Raw genomic sequence first — 20,734 nt, 5'->3', positions numbered from 1 at the left:
GTTCAAGTACTTGGCAATTTTCTGGATTTCCTATGATACTGATCTAAAAAGTTCCTTTTGTAATCCATTTCATGTGACAACGGTTACAAAGTATAAATGTAAATACATAGGGGATTCTTGAAACATCACTTTCTTTAGGTAATTCAAGGTTTACTGTGATGGAAGATGGCTAGGAACCTGTCTTCAAATTTTAAAAAGGTAAAAACAGGCTACACCTATGAAAGCTGCCCATTTATTTGTTTACTACTACTAATCAAACCCCCTTTGCAGACAGTATTCACAACAGCGCCATATTAAAGACACATTGTACAGTAGGAAAATTCTTGGAATAGTTTGACACACTAATGAACTCATCTTGCTGAAAACAGAACCAAACTTCAACCTGCTTTCACTCTGCTCCTGCCAGCGTCCAGATCCCGTCAGCCAGTTTATAAAGTTGCCCCTAAGGGAACGCTGCGGGCCCTTCCTCCCTCCTTACAGTGACTAGGCATTTGTCAAGGTTTAAAGTCAGTCAGCAGTTCACAGCAAATCTCAGAAACAACCATGAACCCGGGATTGGGCCGGTAGGAGCGGGTCTTGGCACCGATGGGAAAGGAGAGCGCAGGCCCTTACCTGCTGCACGCTGGCCACCCTCATGTAGGAGTCCAGGACGAGCAGCAGGGGCACGTGGAAATTTTTACCTTCGAACAACTTGGAGGCTGGAAAAAAGGAGGGAGTGGAGGCAAAACAAATCACCAAACAGCATCCTTGTGCATCGGAAGGGGACGAGGAGCAAGCTTCCCGGACTCCCACTCCCCGGCCGGAAGGAGGGGCGCGGGGGAAGTTTGCCCGGGGAGGGGTGCGGTACCGCGGTCGGAGTAGGTGAACACCAGCAGGTCCTCCAGCAGCTGCACCAGCGTCGAGACCTGCTTGCTCTCCTGGACGTGGTTCAGCCTGACGATCAGCTTCTTCAGACCCTCCTCCTCCTCGTCCTCCTCGCACCCCTGACCCAGGCCACTGGCCATGGTGCCCGGGACCCGCCAGCCGAGCTCTGCCCCACGCGCGCCCGTGCCCGCGCCCTGGGCGCCCGAGGCTGCGGAAGGCGCGGCCGCTCCTCGTCCGCCCCACGCTCCTCCCCCGCGGCTCCGCCCGCAGGGGCCCGACCCGGCCCCGGCCTGCCCAGCGCCCGCGCCGCCGACCGTGACCGTGACCGCGATCGCAACCGGGACCCGGACGGCGCGCAGGAGCCGCGGGGGAGGAGCCACCCGAGAGCCGGCCGGCCTGGCCATCCGCGGGAAGGTCTGGGAACTGGAAGAGAAAAAGCGAAAGCCGCCTACCTCCAGTCTAAGAATAGAAATAGGGCGTCGGGAAGAGGACGCGCCCAGCCGGCCCCTTTTGGAAAGGCTTCTTAAGCCTTCCCCCAGTAGGGAGAAGAGCGATTTTCCCCTAAGGATACCGCGTTTGGCAGTCAGAAGCGGCCAGCCTCATTCTTTTCTTGTGATTGCTGTGGCTTTTGTGGGGAAAGAAATAAGAATTGTTTTCCTGTGACTTATCTGAGGCGCTCTGGTGGCTAAAAGGCCTCCAAGTTTGGGAGCTTGGGAGTTCCCGCCCAGCAAAAAGCAGTCTTTTCTCAGGGCCAGGACTAAGGGAATGTGGATGAAACAAAAGACTGAAGAAACGCCTAGAATCAGTCCCTGCTAGTGACAACTAGTTATGCTTAGGGATGTCTAGACCTCTAAAGTTTAATGAGGGAGCCGGGGGCCTGTGCAGGTGCTGTGGCTGCGCTTAGAGCCCCAGCGCGCTTGGGAGGGGGAAACCCGAGCAGTGGGAGTTCAAGGTCATCCTCTACACAGCAAGTTCAAGGCCAGCTACACTACATGAGGGGAGAGAGAGAGAGAGAGAGAGAGAGAGAGAGAGAGAGAGAGAGAGAGACTGGTAGAACGGTTGTGCAAAGGTTTTGGATTCCAAACAGTGAAGTAAAATACATAGTACCAAAGTGACGTGCTCTTCAGCAGGAGACCTCTCAAAAGCGATGCTGTAGACAGGCTCGGACAAAGATCTATGGCCTTCAGGTGGTCTGTCCTCAAGGTCATTTACCCAAGAGGAGAATTAGACTGGAAGCCAGTGGTTCATGGTTCTAGCTGGACAATGATAGTCCCAAATGAGTGCCCTCCTGTAGTTCCCTCCTTAAAGAGGAAGCACATTAGAGAAAATGAAGGAAGTGTGGGACTCAGAGGGCTGGAAACTGAGAGTCAGGCAAATCCAGGTTGCAGGTTTCACACTCCAGGATTTACATCAGGTTGAACTGTGGCTAAGAGCAAGTTCAAGGGGGCGCTTGCATTGCCAACCTGTTTCTTTTGTTGTTTCCAAGAGTTTTGATTTTTTTTTCAGAAATTCGCTAAAATCTTTACATATGAAAAGATAGAATAGTTACAATTTTCTTCAAAGTAATGCAGTGGGGAGGGGAACGGGGACAGAGACGAAGTGACTTTTGAAATGAGAATTGTTGAAGGCAAGTGATGAATTCATGTGGCATGTTATATTCTGAGTGTTTAATTTTCCATCGTGCAACAAAAGGCCTCAACGTTTTATCTTTACCAGCCTTTCCTAGGTCGTTTCTTAACTTGTTTCAACTTCTATCAATACCTCAAACTGTCTGAGGAATTCTCCCTTCGGTGCCGCCCGGCCTTTCCCTTTGCCTCAGTTTCTCACGTTCCACAGAAATTGAAAACTCCTTCCCTGTAAGGAAAATTATAAGTGGCAATGTGTGTCCCACATTCCTCGGTTTCTTCATCCGCCTGCATGTGTCTGCAGTCACAGGCTACAGAGCACTGTGGTCTGAGGCCTGCTGGAAGCCTTCACCCGGGAACTACTGCAGGGCAAAGTATTCTCTGACCTTTGAAAATGTCTAATTGATTGACTAAAACTCCAAGACTTATTAACTCCTTAGTTAACAAGAATGAAAATGAAGCCACCGTCAGAAATTCATGACTAAGGCACTGTTCTTGGAGAATAAAATAATAACATTTGCATTTAATTCCTAACTTCCTAGGAAGAAAAAAAGAAATAAAACTGACATTATTAATTACAGCAAACACCAAAACAAACTCCAGATGGACTAAAAAGTAAAATAAAACTAACTTTAAAGGTAAATATATAGATTAATAGTTATTTAATCTTGGTATAAGAAAAAAGAGAGAAAGAAACCACAGGTTAACACAAAATTACATTTTCCGCCATCAAAGAAAAAGAATTAAAAGGAAAACGGAAAATAGGGGAAGAGGGAATACAGCAAAGTCAAACATCTTCCACGTAAAAGATTTTATGAATCACTGGGGAGAGAGCGCTCCACAGATATGCCAAAAAAAGTAAATTCACTGTGAGTGAGCAGTAAGCCTAAGAAAAATATGTTCATCTTTGTAAAAATATGTGCAACTTTGTGTGTGTGTGAAATGTGAATGAGAAAGACTATTTGGGAATAAATCTACAAATATAGACAAAACTTTGGCAAAGAATTTATCAAACTATTAAAAGGCATAAATAAATGAATATGCCCTATCAATATGAAGATTAAATATAAAAAACATACAAATTTGTTGATGTGTCTAAAAAAGATGCATCATTGAAACTATGCACACACGCGCACACACACACACTAAAACCTAAGGGCTGAGAATAGCTCAGGCACTTTTCAAAAAAGACATGGTGAAAGAATTGTTCAATTAGGCACTGGCTAAGGACCTGCAGTAGTTTTTAAGTATCACTTCCCAGAAAAAGAAACAGTGCCACTGGAGGCAGAGAGGGGACCCAAGCTGGAGGCACTGGGGGCAGAGAGGGGACCCATGCTGGAGGCATGTCGTTTACCCCGCTGGCAGTGACTTTCTGTGCATCTGAACCGTTGCCCCTCCTGGCAGACAGGCCCAGAGTGTTCCAAGTTAGATTTGAATTTCAGACTCCACCCATTTCATCCCGATGCCCCTAAACAGGACACAACTTGTACAATATAAGACACGTCTTGTTATCAAACTATTTGATATGTAGGTGACACAGCGTGGAGAGGTCAGCCACACACAGCTAAGCGGGGAACTGATCCATGAGAGCTGTTGAACTGAGCACCAGAGGGAAGAAAAGGGACCGTTTGATCAATGAACCCGTGCATTGGTGATAGAAATTCTAGCTGATATCATATTCAAAATTAAATTCTGCATGGATTGAGCATTCTTGTATGAAAAATGAGCACCAGTCTTGGTGACACACACCTTTAACCCAGGACGTCTCAGGAGGCAGAGGCAGGCAATCTCTGTGAGATGGAGTCCAGCCTGATCTACACAGCTATATAGCGAGTTCCAGGCTGGCTGCAGGGAGACTGTATCTTAAAAAAAAACAAAAACAAGATACAGAGAGATGATAGATGATTGATAGATAGATAGATAGATAGATAGATAGATAGAAGGATAGATGATAGATAGATAGATAGATGACAGATAAATGGTAGATAGATAATAGACAGACAAATAGATGGTAGGTAGATAGATGATGATAGATAGATAGATGATAGATAGATAGATAGATAGATAGATAGATAGATAGATAGATAAAAGATTCCATCAACAAAATTAAAAGATGACCACAATGTAGAAGAAGATTTGCGATGCACTTAGCCAACTAAAGACTAATATGGAGGACTGCGTATGGTGGTGCACACCTTCATCCCGGCACTCAGGAGGCAGAGAAAGGTGGATCTCTGTGAGTTCAAAGCCATCCTGGTTTACAGGCCAGCCAGGGCTACGTGGTGAAATCCTGTCTTTTTTAAAAAAAGAAAATGCTCAAAAAGAGCTGTGACAAATCCTAGAACAAGGTTTCCACAGGAGCAAACGAATTTATGGGCTCTGCTAGCATTCAAGAAAATATCAGCTAAAGACAAAATGAAATAATGTTTCAAACCCTCAAATTGATACAAAACCTAAAGTTTCCTGGTACCAGTTTCTGCCTGGGTATGAAATAACTAGAAAACTAGTTGTACCATACTGGTGGCAGTGTGAGTCCAAAAAAAATCACTCCAGAGGGAACTATAGCTACAGACTGTAAAACAGAAAAGCTGTGCTATTCTGTGACCCAGAACTTACACCAAAAAAATATTCCTTGAAGGACTGGAGAGATGGCTCAGTTACGAAAACACTGACTGCTCTTGCAGAGGACCCAGGTTCAGTTCCCAGCACCCACATGGTGGCTAACAACTGTCTATAACTCCAGTTCCAGGGGATCCAAAGCCCTCTTCTGACCTCTGTGGGCATTGCATGATATAATGCACTTATATACATGCAGGCTATGCACTCATACATGTAAAATAAAAGTAATAACATATTTTTCAAATATCCCTCAAAGAAACCCCCACATATACTGAAGAGATTTGTTTAAAAAATGTTCAGTGCAGTATTTTTTATTTTAATGAAAATGCAAACACTTTGAATATCTAGCAATTCTTAAATTGTATATATTCATAAAATGTACATTTACTAATTTGTGAAAATTATTGAACTAAAGCTTTCTGTATCAGTATCATTAACAAAAAAAATTGGCTTTTTAAAATTATGAGATACATATCAATATTCTAATATCTAAAATACACGTGGTAGCATACTTTAGAGATATATGTCGATAATAAAAATATAAAAAATAATATCTTCCAAGAAATGTATTTAAAGTAGATGTGGTGGCACACAGCTATAGCCCCAATGCTTGGGAGGTGATAGCAATAAGATCAGGTATCCACGGCCTCCTCGGCTACACAGAAAGTTTGAGGCCACCCTGGGCTATGTGAGAATCAGGAAAGAAAGAGAGAGGTTTTTAAGTTTTTAAATTCAGTTAAATGATTTAGAAATATATACTCAGAAAGCACTTTTATATTTTAACTTTTTACATGTAGTTCTACAATCCACCTACAACTTATTGTAGTGTTTATTTTAATCTGAAAAATAAGCTTGATACCCCTTCAATAATTTGTGAGTTTCTTCAGAATTACATTTGATAATCCATTTCTTCCCCAATGACTATTGCTATTTCCTTGATTACCACCAAGTCTTCATAGAAATCAAACATAGGCCTAGATTGTTCAGTATGTGGGAAGCCCTGGGTTGGATCTTCAACACTTCAAAATAACAATAACCTTAATAATAATGCAAATAAAACCCCTACAAAATACAATACTTAGTAGAAAAGTTGAGCTAGGTGTGTAACTCAGCAGGAGAGCACATGGTGCCACACTCCGGGACCTCGTTTAATCCCTAGCATGGCAAAAATAAGGGGAGTGGAGCAAGACCTGGCCAGAGAAAACCTTCACGGAAAATCCAACAGCACACCACACTGATAAATACAAGACAAACTTAGCACAAGCCAATGGGGATGTCCAAATGAAATTCCAGAGCAGTGTGGGAGGCAGTCTTCACAGTCTACAAGGAACAGCCACCTAAGTCAGCCTGAGTCTCCAAACCCCTCACTGAGGGCTATCAATCCACAAAGACCGGCTGCAAATGTTTATACGTGTTCTCCAAAAAAATCCCTGGAACAGAGTAGTCACTGCACAAATCACCGAGGTGAGAAATGAACAGAAATAGAAGACAAGAAGAATAAAAGGCTCTCAGGTGGACAGGAGGCCCTCCAGCCTCAGTCTGGTTTCCATCATTTTACCTTTCTGAGGTGAGCTTCATTCAACTAGAGACAATATCTAATCAGCATGTATGCCCTCTACTCACTAAAAGCAGCCTTTTATAAAATTTACATCTGCACCGAGTTAGGATATTTCCCTTAAAGCAGGTGAAATAATCTCATTTATGTCAAACATGAGTCAGTCTGAGATTAAAACAGTCTTTGCAGTCCTCAGGTTTCCTCAGGAAAACATCTCTGAAATTACGTGTCAATATTATGTTGTAGTTAGTTTTTTTCTTTTTTATTCTTTTTTTTTTTGAGACAGGGTCTTACAATGTAGCCCAGGCTAGACTTGAACTCTTGATCCTCCTGCCCTGTCCTCCCAAGTGCTGGGATTATAGGCGAGAGCTACCCTGCTTTGGATATTTTTAACTGTATGTGAATATTAAGAGTGTCAGAGAGAAATGGGCTGGTTTTGAAATCATGTGTTAATTTCCCAAAAAATAAGTCTTTGCTTTTATGTTGTTGGACATATTGTAGGTCATCAAGAGCTATTTGTTAGATTAAATTCAATGAAATCATTAGTCATGGTATTTAATCTACAGATAAAATAATATTAAGTAGAAGAAGAAAACGATGAACCTTTATATTGCATTACTTTACAGGAAAATTAATGTGTAGTTTCTTTTTTGGAGAAACACTTTTATGAGTCAATGATTTGATGATATTTCTAGAATGTATTTATATATCTCACCAAACCTAAGGATCTATATAAAGTCACATACATGTTTACTTAGCAAAGGAAGACATCTTTCACCAATGGTCCTATAGTTTCTAAAAATGCAGGTGTGCTTTCTGCTATCACAAATGGATGATTTTAATTAATCCCATTACAAGAAACATGCATCTTTCTAGATTATTTACTATTTAACTGTTCAATTTAGAGTAATTTTTAGATTACTAAGAAGACAAATGTGTAGCATAACAGGCTCTTCCAGGGTATTTAGCTGTTAGATCAACAGCTCTGAGTACCGATTGTGTGTTGGCTTAGCTCTGTATGGGAAACCCAAAGGCCCAGTTTCTACCCTGATGTATCTCATTGCCAGTCAGGAAGAACATAACACAGTAACTTCTACAACAGAAGAAAAAGAAAGAGCCCTGTGCCTTCCTGAAAAGTTCGTAAATGCTGATGGACTCACTGGGCATAGAAAGGATAGAAGACAGCAGGCCCAGAAATTAAGTAGTGAAGGAGGAGGGAGGGACTCAGGAGGTCCAGGAGGGGTGAGTGGAGAGAAAGACCAGAAGGAGGCAAGCTCTCAGAGGGGAAGTGTTTACCGTAAATCAAGAGCAGGAAGGGCTGAAATATGCCCTTGAGATTGAGTAACAGAGGTGCCTCTCTGAGAACAGTCTGCATGGTGCTGAGCCCGGAAGGCCAGCTGCGCTGCGGATTGCTCACCCCTCGAGTGTGTGTGGGAATGCAAGTGCTCTGCCAGTGGAGTTAGTCTCAGGTACTTTGGATATTAATGAGCCGTTATTTTTTTTTTCATTTAAAGTAACTTTGAAAAGTCATTCTGAAGCTACTTGCCTACATTATAGTGTCCTTTTCCTCAAATTAGTAAATGCCAAGATGTAAGCAGCAACCCTAATTTTAAAAAAAAAGAAAAAAATTAAACAAAGCTAAGTTGTTGCCAACAGTTGGGGAATGTATTTTTAAATTACATACAGAAAAAGAAACATTAGCCAGAGGAGAAAAATGCTGGTATAATCCTCTCCCTCAGGAGGGACTGTTATTGACAGTCAGAACAAGGGAGCTATGGAGGGGAGCTCCCACCACAGGAACTCCCTCCCACCCCACAGGAACTCCGACTGAAGGACAAAATCAACAGATAGCACCAAAAATAATAATAGAATTCACTTCGGAAAAAAAAAAAAAAAAACAAGACCTGTTTCCCAGCCCAAACACTGTATTTAATGATTAACTGCAGTATCTGAAGAACAAATGCACTTAATCTGGAGGGAAAAAAAAGGCAAGCCTGAATAAGGCCCACCTAGGAAAAACCATCACTAAGAGAAATTTTGATCATCTGGCAAAGTCACCTATTGCCAAGATGGATGATGGATGGATGGATGGATGAAGGAAGGGATGGATGGATGGATGGATGAAGGGAGGGATGGATGGATGGATGGATAGATAGATGGAGGGAGGGAGGGAGGGAGGGAGGGATGGAAGGGTGGATGGATGGAGGGAGGGATGGAGGGAGAGATGGAGGGATGGATGGATGGATGGATGGATGGAGGAAGGGATGGATGGATGGATGGATAGATGGAAGGAGGGAGGGAGGGAGGGATGGAGGGGTGGATGGATGGAGGGATGGAGAAGTGGATGGAGGGAGGGATGGAGGAGTGGATGGAGGGAGGGATGGAGAGAGGAAGGGATGGAAAGATGAATGGATGGATGGATGGATGGAGTGATGGAGGGATGGAGGAATTGATGGATGACTGAATAAATGGTTCTAGCAGTTGCTCATAAAGAATCTGTTATAGACCAGACACTAGCAAGTTAACAGAGTTGACACATAGGGGTGTTCAGTGCTGTAATAAGTGCTGTGGAGAAGTATAAGTCACTCTTGAGAATACATCAAAAGAGAAGCTTTGAAAATAAGAAAGCCAAGTGACAGAAGAACTCCTTCTAATACACATTCCTGGCAAAGGCTTGAGGTAAAAGAGAAAGACAGGCATTCCAGAAACTCAACAACATTGAGTACCACTAGAACCAGGAAGGAATGCAAACCAGAGCTGTTGTAAGTGAGCTCCCCAAGAGGCAGACTACTCAGAGGCTTTGGAAGTCAAATTCACTGCTGGGAGGTGCAGTTGGCATCCAATCCCCTCCTCCCATGGTTCTTGTGACAACCTGAGAAAAGAATTCTCCAAACCCTGATTTGAAGACTCTTAATGAGTTTATTGGACCTGCTAACTGAGCTTGGGGTGCAGATTTACTTACAGACTAGTGGGTACCCCCCCATTCACAGCTGTGTTCAAAAGTTCATACCCAGACATAAATCCTGTGGTTCTGACAGCCTCATAAAAATGGCAAGAGGCTGGCCTCATGGTCTTCCCAGCTTTTATACCCTTAGCCCCTCCCCTGCAAGCGACTATGGTCAACTGATTGGCTGGAAGAGGGAAGGGGAGTGGCTGCTTTGCAGAGTGTGGGAAGGAGGCAGGTCCATAGCTCATCATCACAGGGTCAGAGGAACATCCAGGTCATATTCCATCCCTTCCTCTGGCTCTCACAAAGCTTTCAGCCTGCCTCTTCCACAAATATCCCTGAGCCTCAGAGGGGGTGGGGTGACCTTTCTCCCATTGTAGTAGGGCATTGGACTCTTCAAGGCTCTGTATCCTCTTTTTGTCATGGGCTGATGTTTCAATTTAGTGGCATTCCATCTATTATAAAAACACAAACAGAAAGAAGAAAGAACATGTAAACAGTAACTGCTGTAATAGCTTATGGGTGTAAACACAAATGCTTGGATAGCACTTTAGTAGGTACATCACATCCATCTAACAATACAATTGCAGTGGCTTCTCTAGTGGAGCCTATATCCTCCCCTGCCACAGGGAGTGGCCTGGTCTACAATACCAGATATGTGTTCCATCCCAAGGGGCAGGCATTAGGTCCAATCGATAATTAGCTGGTTGTACATACATTACATGAGCCATTATTGCACCAGCAGGAACATCTTGCTTCAAATGTTGTTAGTGCAGTACGTGGGGTCCTTTGTTGAACAGGATAATGGGGGACAATTCTCCCCCAGCCATCTGTATAGCGCCTTCTGGCACTATGAAAGCCACCCATCCAGTGGCAGGGAGTTTCCAGCTTAGTCCAAGCTTGACTTCTCCCTCTCCCGTGCTCACATCATGCGGCGCCTTCAGCAATAGGGTCTTACTGTCCACTTCAGGTGTATAACCAACATTATTGGCAATTGCCTTTTATACTTTTTGAGACCTCTGGGGTCTGTTTGGCCTATTGCTTATAGGGAGGCAACCCACCCCTGGTACTGGGATTTGCATTTAACAACCTTATGGCTTCTGGAAGGGCCTTTTTCCATCCCCATAGGGTTCCTTCTGGGCTTGAGGCTTTCAACTGCTCCTTTAGCAACCCGTTCTTTCTTTCAATTAACCCTGCTCCTGTAGGATTGTATGGAAGGTGGAAATAGCATTGAACCTGATTATCCTCAGCCCAAGCTTGCAAATCTGTACCTGTGAAATGAGTGCCTCTGTCGCTATCAATTTGCCTTGGGCACCCACACATGACACTGAGTTGTTAGTCCCTTACTAGTAGCCTTGCCCATTGCTCTCTTGAAAGGAAAGGCCTGTGTAAGGCCTGTGGCAGTGTCCACACATGTGAGAACATATTTACACCCCTCACTGACTGGCAGGGGCCCTATATAATCTACTTGCCAGTCCCTCACAGTGGAAGATGCCTTACGTGCATGTCCCATCATGGCATCCATCCTCCAGGGCTGTAACCAGGAACATGCCTCACAGGCCTGGACAGCCTGTTGGATATTTTACCAGAATGCCAGCTGCTTTGGCTATTCTCTATCCTGTGTTGGCTCCTCCACGGCCCAACTTGATATCAATCCAGTGAGATGCTTCTAGGGGAACCTGGGGGCAGACAGACCTCACCTTGGTGAGGGCATCAGCTTCCTGATTCCCAGGGGGACTCACCAGGTGGTGGGCAGCCACATGGTAAACTATCAGAGGCACTAGCTCCTCCTGCATTTTATTATATATGTCCTTCCACATTTGTTGTCCCCATAGGGGCCGTCCCATCACCTGCCAGTTTTCTTTGTCCCACTGAGCCATCCATAAGGTTAAACCCTTGAACACAGCCCAACTGTCAGAACAAATGGTCACTGGCCAAGGCTCCCTCATTATTACTATCCATACAGCTCTCAATTCAGCCCACTGACTGCTTTCTCCTTCTCCCCTCTCTAACCATATAGTGTCAGTGTTCATCTGTATTGCCACTGCTACCATTCTTGTCTGGCACCCCTGCTAGTGCCATCAGTACACCAGGCATCAGCTGGAATTGGGGGAGCCCCTTCTAGCACTAGGTCAGGTCTTGCTGGAGGGTCAACTATAGGAGGTAGAGGGAAAGGCTCTGTGCCTTGAAATGATGTCAGCCCTAGTACTGCCTGCATGGCATTGGTGATCGGGCTTGCTGACACCACCCCTCGCTGTTGTGAGTATGCATGCCATACAGAGGCTTGGCTAACAGGCCCTCCACCTATCCCTTTATGGGATATGTGGTTTTTACAGTAATGGGGGTGGGGTCCGTAATGGATGTCATCTGTTGCAATGCTTTGTACACAGCCAGTAGTTGCTGTTCTAGAACTGTGCACCTGGACTCCACCCCTTCCCATGATTGGGACCAGAACCCAATTGGGACTGTCTGTTCGGGTTGTTGCCACAAGCCTCACCCATAAGTCTCAGGGATCCTAGTGACTTCCAAGAGAAAGGGACACCAAGATATTGGGGCACACAGCTGTTTAGCTTTCCCAACCAGTATCTTGGCCTGTTCAAAAACTTCTTGGGCCTTTACATCCCAATCCCATGTAGCACCTTTTTTTATTATATTATACAGGGGATGGAAGACCTGAGTAAGGTGAGGTCTAAAAATTCGCCCATGCCCTAGAAGTCCCAAAAATACCTGTAACTGTTTAGTATTTATTCGTACGGGTTGTTGTAAAATTTTTCTCAACTGCCATACTGGGTATCACACAAGTTCTGCCTGACCATAAAACTCCTAAGAACACCACTGTACCAGGCCCTTGTACCTTCTGTGGGTTGATTCCCATCCTCGCTCCTTCAGGTGCACTTGAATGTTCTCCAAATGAGCTTCCAAATCTGTAGGGCACTCAGAAGTTAGCATTATGTCATCTATGTAGTGGAGCCTCCTTACAGAACTAGGGCAGGGTGACAGGGCCAGGTCCCAGGCCACCATCCCTTGACAAACCGTGGGGCTGTGGAGGTAACCTTGGGGAAGTACTCTGAAAGTCCATTGTTGTCCATTCCATGTGAATGCAAATTGATCTTGGGATTCAGCAGCTAGGGGAATACCAAAGAATGCATTAGCAAGGTCCACTGCCTCGTGGAAGAACCCCATTTCCTGAACCAGATGATCAATTAGCAGTGCAATGTTGGGCACCACTGCATGAATAGGAGGCATCATCTTATTTAATTCTCAGGAATCTACAGTCATTCTCCAGGAGCCATCTGGCTTCCTGATAGGCCAAACAGGGCTATTGAAAGGGCTCTGGGCTGGGCAGATAACCTCTACTCACTCTAGTTCCTGGATGGTTTCAGTAATTTCATCTTGACCCCCAGGCAGCTGGTACTGTTTGATATTCAAACTCTGTGGGATGGGCAATTTGACTGGCTCCCATCTTGCCCACCCCCAAGTAATCTCCTTTACTGTTCGCACCCTCAGCTGAAACTCTCCCACAGTACTACAAAGGGTGTGATCCAGCAGGGCATCCAGCCCTAAGATGTTCTCTCAAAGGGGAGAGATGCGTACCTTGTACTTCTGGGGGGGGGGACAATTGCCCACTCACAGAATGAGTCTAGTCCACTGTATTTGTATGGTTTTATCCCCATCCCATCCATTGCTATCCATTGGCCCTGATGTTTTGGGGGATTGCCGTGAATTAATGTACACTCTGCCCCAGAATCCGTTAGAGCCCATGTGTTTTGTATATTAGTGAGGGACCAATAAATCCTCAATTCGACATGTGGCTTCCGGTCACCCAGTATGGCCCTGACCTGTGGGCAACCTTGGCCACCCCTTGAAGGCAGTGGTTGGGAGGGGGTCCCATCCAATGAGGCTGCCTTCTTCTGGAACAGGGGGCACAGTTGTGGTTACCCACACCTCCTGGTCCCCCGTTTCTCTTACTTCTGTGGTAAATTGCTGGTCAGGTCTTAAAGCCCTCCAAGACTCACCAGCACAGCATTTGGCTGCCCGTCTATCTTGTCCCTAACAACTCCTGCTCGGCACAGATCCACCCACATCTGTGATCAAGAGACACAGAGAGGCCCCTTTGCTGAGTTCTGGCCCTTTTCCCTTGTGTCTACTCACTTTAGCACCTTTCGAACCATGTTTACATGTTGGTATAAATCATTTAAATCCTCTAGAGCCTCGCCAGCCTCATATAGGTCACACCCAACTATAGGTCTTAGCACTGCCATCAAAGCTCCATACCAGTCTCGTGGGCCTTGCTGAATCAGTTTCTTTCTAGTCTCCTGTAAACACAGTCCAGTCTGGGCCAGTGAACTGGACACCAAATACAGCTTCCCTCATACCCATTTCCCTCAATAGAGCCTGCCCTTCCTCAATGGTTTTCTGGTCTCTAGTATTCATGGGAATCTCAGCTGGAGATACCCGCATATCCTGAATGGCTTGTATGAGCCAATCCATCATGGACTGGTTTCTCTCATGTTGCCTTAAACTGTGAAGTCTTTGTCTCAAAAAGGGATGAGTGGTTATGTTGCTTAACTTCTCTGCTTCTGTAGAACTTAAAAGGATCCCATCTGCCCCCATGTCCCATAGTCTCACCAGCCAGGTGCCAAAGGCTCCTTCATAGCTTGTTTAAATGTCTTTCCCAGTTCTGAGAGTTCTGGTGCTGAGTATTCTTTGATTGCCATGTTCTCCTGCATTGGGCTATTGTTAAGCCCTCTATCAGCATGTTGGACCATGGATTTTCCCTTTCTTTGAATTAAAGGTCTGAACAGAGGAGCATCTCCCACTATCTCCCAGTCACTTCCTTCTTCCTTACTATCCGACTCTTCCCAGGGGTTCCAGGTTTTGGGATCCCAGGATGGGCCTTTTGTTATCATTCTGATCTGGGCTTTTTTTTCTCTTTTGACCTCCTAGATGTAAAAAATGGCATACCAACATCTCCATCTCCTTTTCTCTCTTATTTAATTTACTGGCCAAGTCAGAGGCCATCACCAAAGAGGCCAGCCTCATATCCCTCTCCTGTTCTAATTCCTCTCTAACGCCTTCAGTTTCCCTTCTGGCTAAGGCCTCTGCTTGGGACAAATTTCTTATTATCAATAGCAGCAGCCAAGCGGCCTCTGCAGTTGCTTCTTGAGATTTCTGTCCCTGGTGTGCTACTCCCAGAGACTGCAGAATCTGTTCCAAACCTTCTATTGTTTTCAAGGAATCTCCAAACTCACATGGTAGACCCCACTGGTCAAGAAGGCATGCCATCCCATACCATCTACAAGATGGCTGCCACCCTGGGCTCCCTCCCATCGACCTTGACTGTTTAGAAGGCCTCACCTTAGATACATATCATACTGTCCATTGCATTGATCATGCCACTTAAGCCACCCCCATCAAGCCTATGGGAATGGCCCACCAGGTTAACATTTCCTCAGCCCATACTCTCCCTTTACCCCACTTTACTTCAGTTGTTGGCTTCTTTCCCCATATCAGGGACATCATCAATGCTCTTCCAAAACTTATTCTCAGGGTCATCATATCCTGCCGACTATGCCAATTGTAAGGCAAATTCACTGCTGGGAGCCACATGTGGCATCCAATCCCCTGCTCCCATGGTCCTTGTGACAACCAGAGAAAAGAATTCTCCAAACCCTAGTTGGAAGAATCTTAATGAGTTTATTGGACTTGCTAACTGAGCTTGGGGTGCAGGTTTACTTACAGATGAGCAGGCACCCCCTCCCCCATTCACAGCTGTGTTCGAAAGTCCACACCCAGACATAAATCCTGTGGTTCCTGACAGCCTCAAAAAAATGGAGAGAGGCTGGCCTCCTGGTTTTCCCAGCTTTCATACCCTTAGCCCCTCCCCTGTAAGCGGCTATAGTCAACTGATTGGCTGGAAGAGGGAAGGGGAGTGGCTTCTTTGCAGAGAGTGGGAAGGAGGCAGGTCCATGGCTCATCATCACAGGGTCAGAAGAACATCCAGGTCACATGCTTAGTGTGTGGGAATTTTTCTAGGCTTGTGTTGTTTTGGTTGTTTGGTTGTATATTCTTTCTGGAAGGAAAGAAATGGAAGAAGTCATAGATAAAGTGGGTCTGTGACAGTCTCATCAGAGCCCTTGGCCTCCTGCAGGAACTCTGATATTGAGATGACCTTGCAAAGCTGTTCTGCAAGAGGATGGGACCTGGTCTGGGTCCATTCAGATCAGCCACTGAAAGACAGACAATTCTGAAAGTGGTAACAGCCAGGGCTGACTGCCACAGCAGGGCACTAGCTACCAGAGTAAATCTTTCACACTGAAAGGCAGATCTGACAGCTGCACTACAGCATGATTGCAAAAGCTGGGTAAGAAATCTGAGCCAGGGCCATTCCCAGAGGGTCTTGTGAGTTGTGTAGGGGCCCTGGGCTTCTCTCATGAATAACAGATTGAATCTTGCATAAGCGACATGTAAAGACCATGCTTTCAAGTGATTGCTGAGAAGGGAATCATTGTATTAAGGTAAGGAGAGAGACTAAAGGACAAGAACTAATAAAAAGTAGATGTGTTTGAAGGCTGTGGAATGAATCCAAAAGAGAGGGGACAGAGCCCTAGTGGGGTTGTGGCAGTAACATTGGAAAATTCAGAGAAATCTTGGCCACAGGATGTATGACTTTGTGTATAGTGCCATGTGATGTTTCAGAGGAAAGGAGGGATAATGAAAACTTACTAACTGAACAGTGCTAACAGCATTCAACAAGCCATGGGCCACCATAGATGAAGCAGGACTGGGGAAGAAGAAAGGGGACAGATGTGTTAGGCAGGGTTCTCTAGAGGAACAGAACCGATGGAATGACTATGTACCATAGAGGGGATGTACTGGAATCCTCAGCATCGATAGGGATTGGGTAGTCCAGCAATGGCCTTCTGCACACTGGAGAGCCTGTGTGCAACCCTGGTAGCTGCCCAGCCTAGCAGGCAACACTCTCAATCCAGCACAGAAGGCCTGGAGGATTCCTGGAAGGTCATGGGTCTTCAGTCCACAGCAAAACTGGAAGAAGCTGGATGTGATGTCAGAGTACAATGTCAGTGACAGAGATAGATGCTTTCACCTCACAGGAAGCTAAGGCAGACTGTTATATCTGTGTCACCCACTGAAAGGTGCTGCCTACATTGGGAAGAGTCTTTTCTTCCTGGAAATCCCTTCACAGACCCACCTAGAGGTTTGACTCCTAATTCTCTCCTGATCTAACCATTCTGGCAATATCATTAGCGAGAAGAGCAGGGAACAGATTCAGTTTTGGAATCATGAATTGTGTGTGCCTGTGTCACCCAAATGGCAAATAATTTAGCCTGTGGGTCAGGACCTCAGAAACAAAATGTGGCTACAAATAAGGTTTCCTCCAACTTACAAATAATAAATGATACAGAGAGAAAAGTGCAATCTCCCTGAATAGGAAAAGACCATTTCCAACGGGAACACTCTAACAACAAAGTCGGTATGTCATTTGTGACACTACATGGAGGATCCTAGACTGGTTGATTTATAAACAGAGCTTGTTGCCACAGGTCTGTCAGCTGGAAAGTCAAAGACCAAGACAATTTGGTCTGTTACCAGGGCTCACTCACCACAGACTGTGCCTTCTTGCCGCAGCCTCTCGGAAAGGGTAAGTACATTTTCACACAGTAGAAAGCACAGAAGGGACGAGGGTACACTCCTCAACTTCTTCCATTAGGGCATCAATCTCTCCGTGAGAATGGAGCCCTCATGACTTGATCATGTCCCCAAAGGCCCTACCTCTTAGCACCACCGAGGTTCCAGCAGATGAGTTTCGCTGGAACATTCAGACCCAAAACCAGATAGCACAGAAAGAAGACAAGCTAGGGAGAAAATGCTTAAAACAAAGCGCAAGGACTCAGGGGGAAATGACCTGAAGGAGCCTGTTGTGTGCCACGTCTCTAGGAGCAGGGACATTGTCATTTCCTTTCCAAGAAAGTGTGGAGAACGTGGGCTGAAGACAGAGCACACGTGTCTGGAGTCAGTGAGGGCGAGGTTGGGCATCGGCAGGGACTTGAATGAACATGCCCCAAAGTTAGGTGTTGGAACCTAAGCCCTAACCTGACGCTATTAGAGGTGGGCTCTTTAGGAGATGATTAAGCCATGAATGAGATCAACAACCTCGTAAAAGAGCTCAAAAGAACCAGCTAAGATTTTTGTGCCTGCCTTCCTTGAGTTTGAACTTCTCAGTCGTCAGAACTATGGGAAATAAATTTCCATTGTTCATAAATTTCCCAGCCTAAGGGATTCTGTTACAGCAGCACAAAGGAACTATTCTGTGAGTTCAAATTTCAGTTGTGCCCAAGAGAGTGTGCATCGTGGAAGAGGTGTGGAAGGGCTTCTAGAGCGCTGTACTTCCTGTTGTCATGGTGAAGAAACTTGGACAGCCCAGAGGGCAAACCCGTGGGAGTAACCTCAGGAGGGTTTCCAAACTAAAAAAAGAAGCCAGGGTTCCAGTGAAGGCAGGCAAGTGTGTCAGTGGGCTGACAGGAGACTTGTAGAGCTCCCCGTGTCGTTAGGAGGGCACCCGTGGACGATCTGAAAGGGAGGAGGACCTGGCGCTGGCAAGTAGGACAAAGAAGGGTCTGAAAGTCTGGTGGGTAAAAGGGCATGATGATTACACAGCCTGTGCTTTCTAACTATTTTAATTGACAAATTATTTTCCTAATTTCATGCTCACCAAGTAACTAGTGTTTATAAGTTGGCCTTCTTGTAGTTTACTCAATAAATAGTAGTTATTATTCAATTAGTTCTCTATATCTATGGATTCTCCACTTATGAATTCAATCTGCCATGGAATGTTCATCAGGGAAAAATCCATGTGTACTGAACATGTACAGACTTTTCTTGTCATTCCCTAAACAATGTAGTATAGAGGCTATTTTGACTGTATTTACATTATTTTTGGTGTTATAAGTCACCGAGAGATGGTTTCAGCTATATAGGAGGGTGTACCTAAGCTATGCACAAATACTATGCTGTTGTATTACAAATACTATACTGTTGTATTAGAGTCTTGAGCATCCACACATTTTGTGGTACCCACAGGTGCCCTGCAGCTGGTTCCTGACATACCGAGGGATGACTGCAATTCTAATTATTATGGGAAAGAAATGAACCACACAGGATGATGTGTGTATTCCAGCAGCAGTCACACTTATTATTGTAAATCAGTACATTAACAGTTATGACTCATACCTCACACCAAAACCAAACTAGGGTTAAAAAAAACTCTGAAAGTGTGACAGCAACACACAGAAAATAGCTTAGGTTAATTCCAAAGGGACGCATCAGAAAAGGAAAAGTTTGGTTAAAGGAAGATTGCACAAAATTCTTTTTTTCACTTTTCTTTGTTATTTTTATTTTTATGTGTATGTGTGTATTGCCTGCATGTGTGTAAGCATACCCATGTTGAAGATAGCACGAAATTCTTGATGAATTACTAATCATTTTCTCTATACATCAATTCATTGCTTTCTTTTTCGTTTAGGAAGTGTTTACTGACTTCCTACCACCTGCAGTGCGGTGAGCCTGTCTCCTGCAGATGGCATGACAAATACTGTGATGGAAGGCAATGGGTGGGGTTAGGACGGGACAGAAAAGATGCCATTTTCTTGCTGACATCTTTTCTGTGACTCAGTCCAGTTGCTGAATGAAGTTTACTCCCTGAAAATACCCACTTTGGGCTCTGCCTGCCATGAAAGATGATATTGCAATGATAAAGAATCATTTTTTATATTTTATGTGTATGAGTGAATTGCCTGCATGTGTGTAAGTGCACCAGTGTCATGCAGTACCCACGGAAGTCAAAAGAAGGCATTGGATACCCTGGAACTGGAGCTAAAGCAATGGATAGCCACCATGTGGGTGCTGAAATTGAACCTGAGTCCTCTGCAAGTACATCCACTGCTCTTAACTGCGGAACCATCTCTCCAACCCCTAAGGAATCATTTTAAAAGGAAATTGTGTTGCTTAAAAAAGAGTAGTAGTCAGACATGGTGGCTTAGGCCTGCAATCCTAACCCTGAAAATTTGAGCCAGGAAGGTCACCACAAGTTCAAAGTCACCTAGGCTGCAGAGTGAGATGCTGTCTCAAAAACAATTTTTTAAGTAAAGAAAAATCTTAAAGTTGGATGATGCATCACAGAACTTTGTTTTTCTGAAGAAGAGAATAACAGGACACACTTCCCCAACAGGTGTTGCTAGGGAAGCAAAGGTGAACTGAACATAGTGAGCACTCATGACCAGACTGGAAGCAAGACATCCACATGTGTACAAGCATGTGTTACAAAATGGCTTTTCATAAAAGTCGATGTCAGGCCACATGAAGATAGGTCACATAGACTGAAATAGAGCTAAATATATTGAATGCCAGCTTGATGTGATAGCAGACCCCAGTTATCCCCAAACTCAGGGGCTCAGGCAAGACGATCATCATGAATTAAAGGCCGTGTGTGTGTGTGTGTGTGTGTGTGTGTGTGTGTGTGTGTGTGTTCATCTCTGTGTGTTATGTATATGTGTGCATGTGTATTTCCTAGTGACACATTAGCCATTATAACACATTATTCACGTGTGTGATACTGCTAGTGCAAATAAACTACTTTGCTTCCAGTCATGTAAAAATGCAGCACATATAATTATATACCATGCATGATTCTTGGTCATGATAAAACTTTATTACTGTAGCACGTAGCTACTACATAATTTTTTTATCCTTTTTGTTTACAGATTTTTAAAAGTAAATGCATGAGATAGTCTGGGTGTGCTATTCGGGAAGAACACCAGAAGGCATGTCCCATAGGACAGCAGATCCGGGTGTTTTGCCCCTGGAGACTGTCGGACAGCAGGAGAAGATGTTGAGGTAGATGACCATGCACTGGCTCTCTCGTCCTGTGTAGGCCTAGTTAAAGTGCGTGTTTCTATCTTAGTGCTGGGGATTAAGTCCAAGACCTCCCGTGTGTCAAGCATGCACTCTAACACTGAGCTGTCTCACCAGCTCCTATGCCATAGTTCTTAACAAAAAAGTTTAGTGGGCGTGGTGTGCAAGCCTTTAGTACCAGCACTTGAGAGG

General features: G+C 44.8%; 1 protein-coding gene across 4 annotated transcripts in view; it reads right to left on the bottom strand.

Annotated features, from left to right (window-relative positions):
• Lrrk2 (leucine rich repeat kinase 2) overlaps window positions 1-1,321 on the bottom strand; it is a 143,745-nt gene extending 142,424 nt beyond the window's left edge. For 2 of the 4 annotated variants that reach the window (XM_029561887.1, XM_017797294.2), the window contains exons 1-2: window positions 848-1,318; window positions 613-698 (exon numbers count right to left, since the gene is read on the bottom strand). In XM_029561887.1, coding sequence (XP_029417747.1) covers window positions 613-698; window positions 848-1,268 — 507 coding nt within the window. In that variant the 5' untranslated portion in view covers window positions 1,269-1,318. Of the gene's footprint in view, window positions 1-612; window positions 699-847 lie in introns of all 4 variants that reach the window. The other 2 variants (XM_008829672.2, XM_008829670.3) reach the window with 2 other exon arrangements.
• Between the last annotated feature and the right edge of the window lie 19,413 nt (window positions 1,322-20,734).

Source organism: Nannospalax galili, unplaced genomic scaffold, assembly GCF_000622305.1.
Source record: "Nannospalax galili isolate Female #2095 unplaced genomic scaffold, S.galili_v1.0 scaffold454, whole genome shotgun sequence".
NCBI classification, from domain to species: Eukaryota; Metazoa; Chordata; class Mammalia; order Rodentia; family Spalacidae; genus Nannospalax; species Nannospalax galili.
The sequence above is the reverse complement of the archived record's forward strand: the minus strand, read 5'-3'. Positions and strand labels throughout refer to the sequence as shown.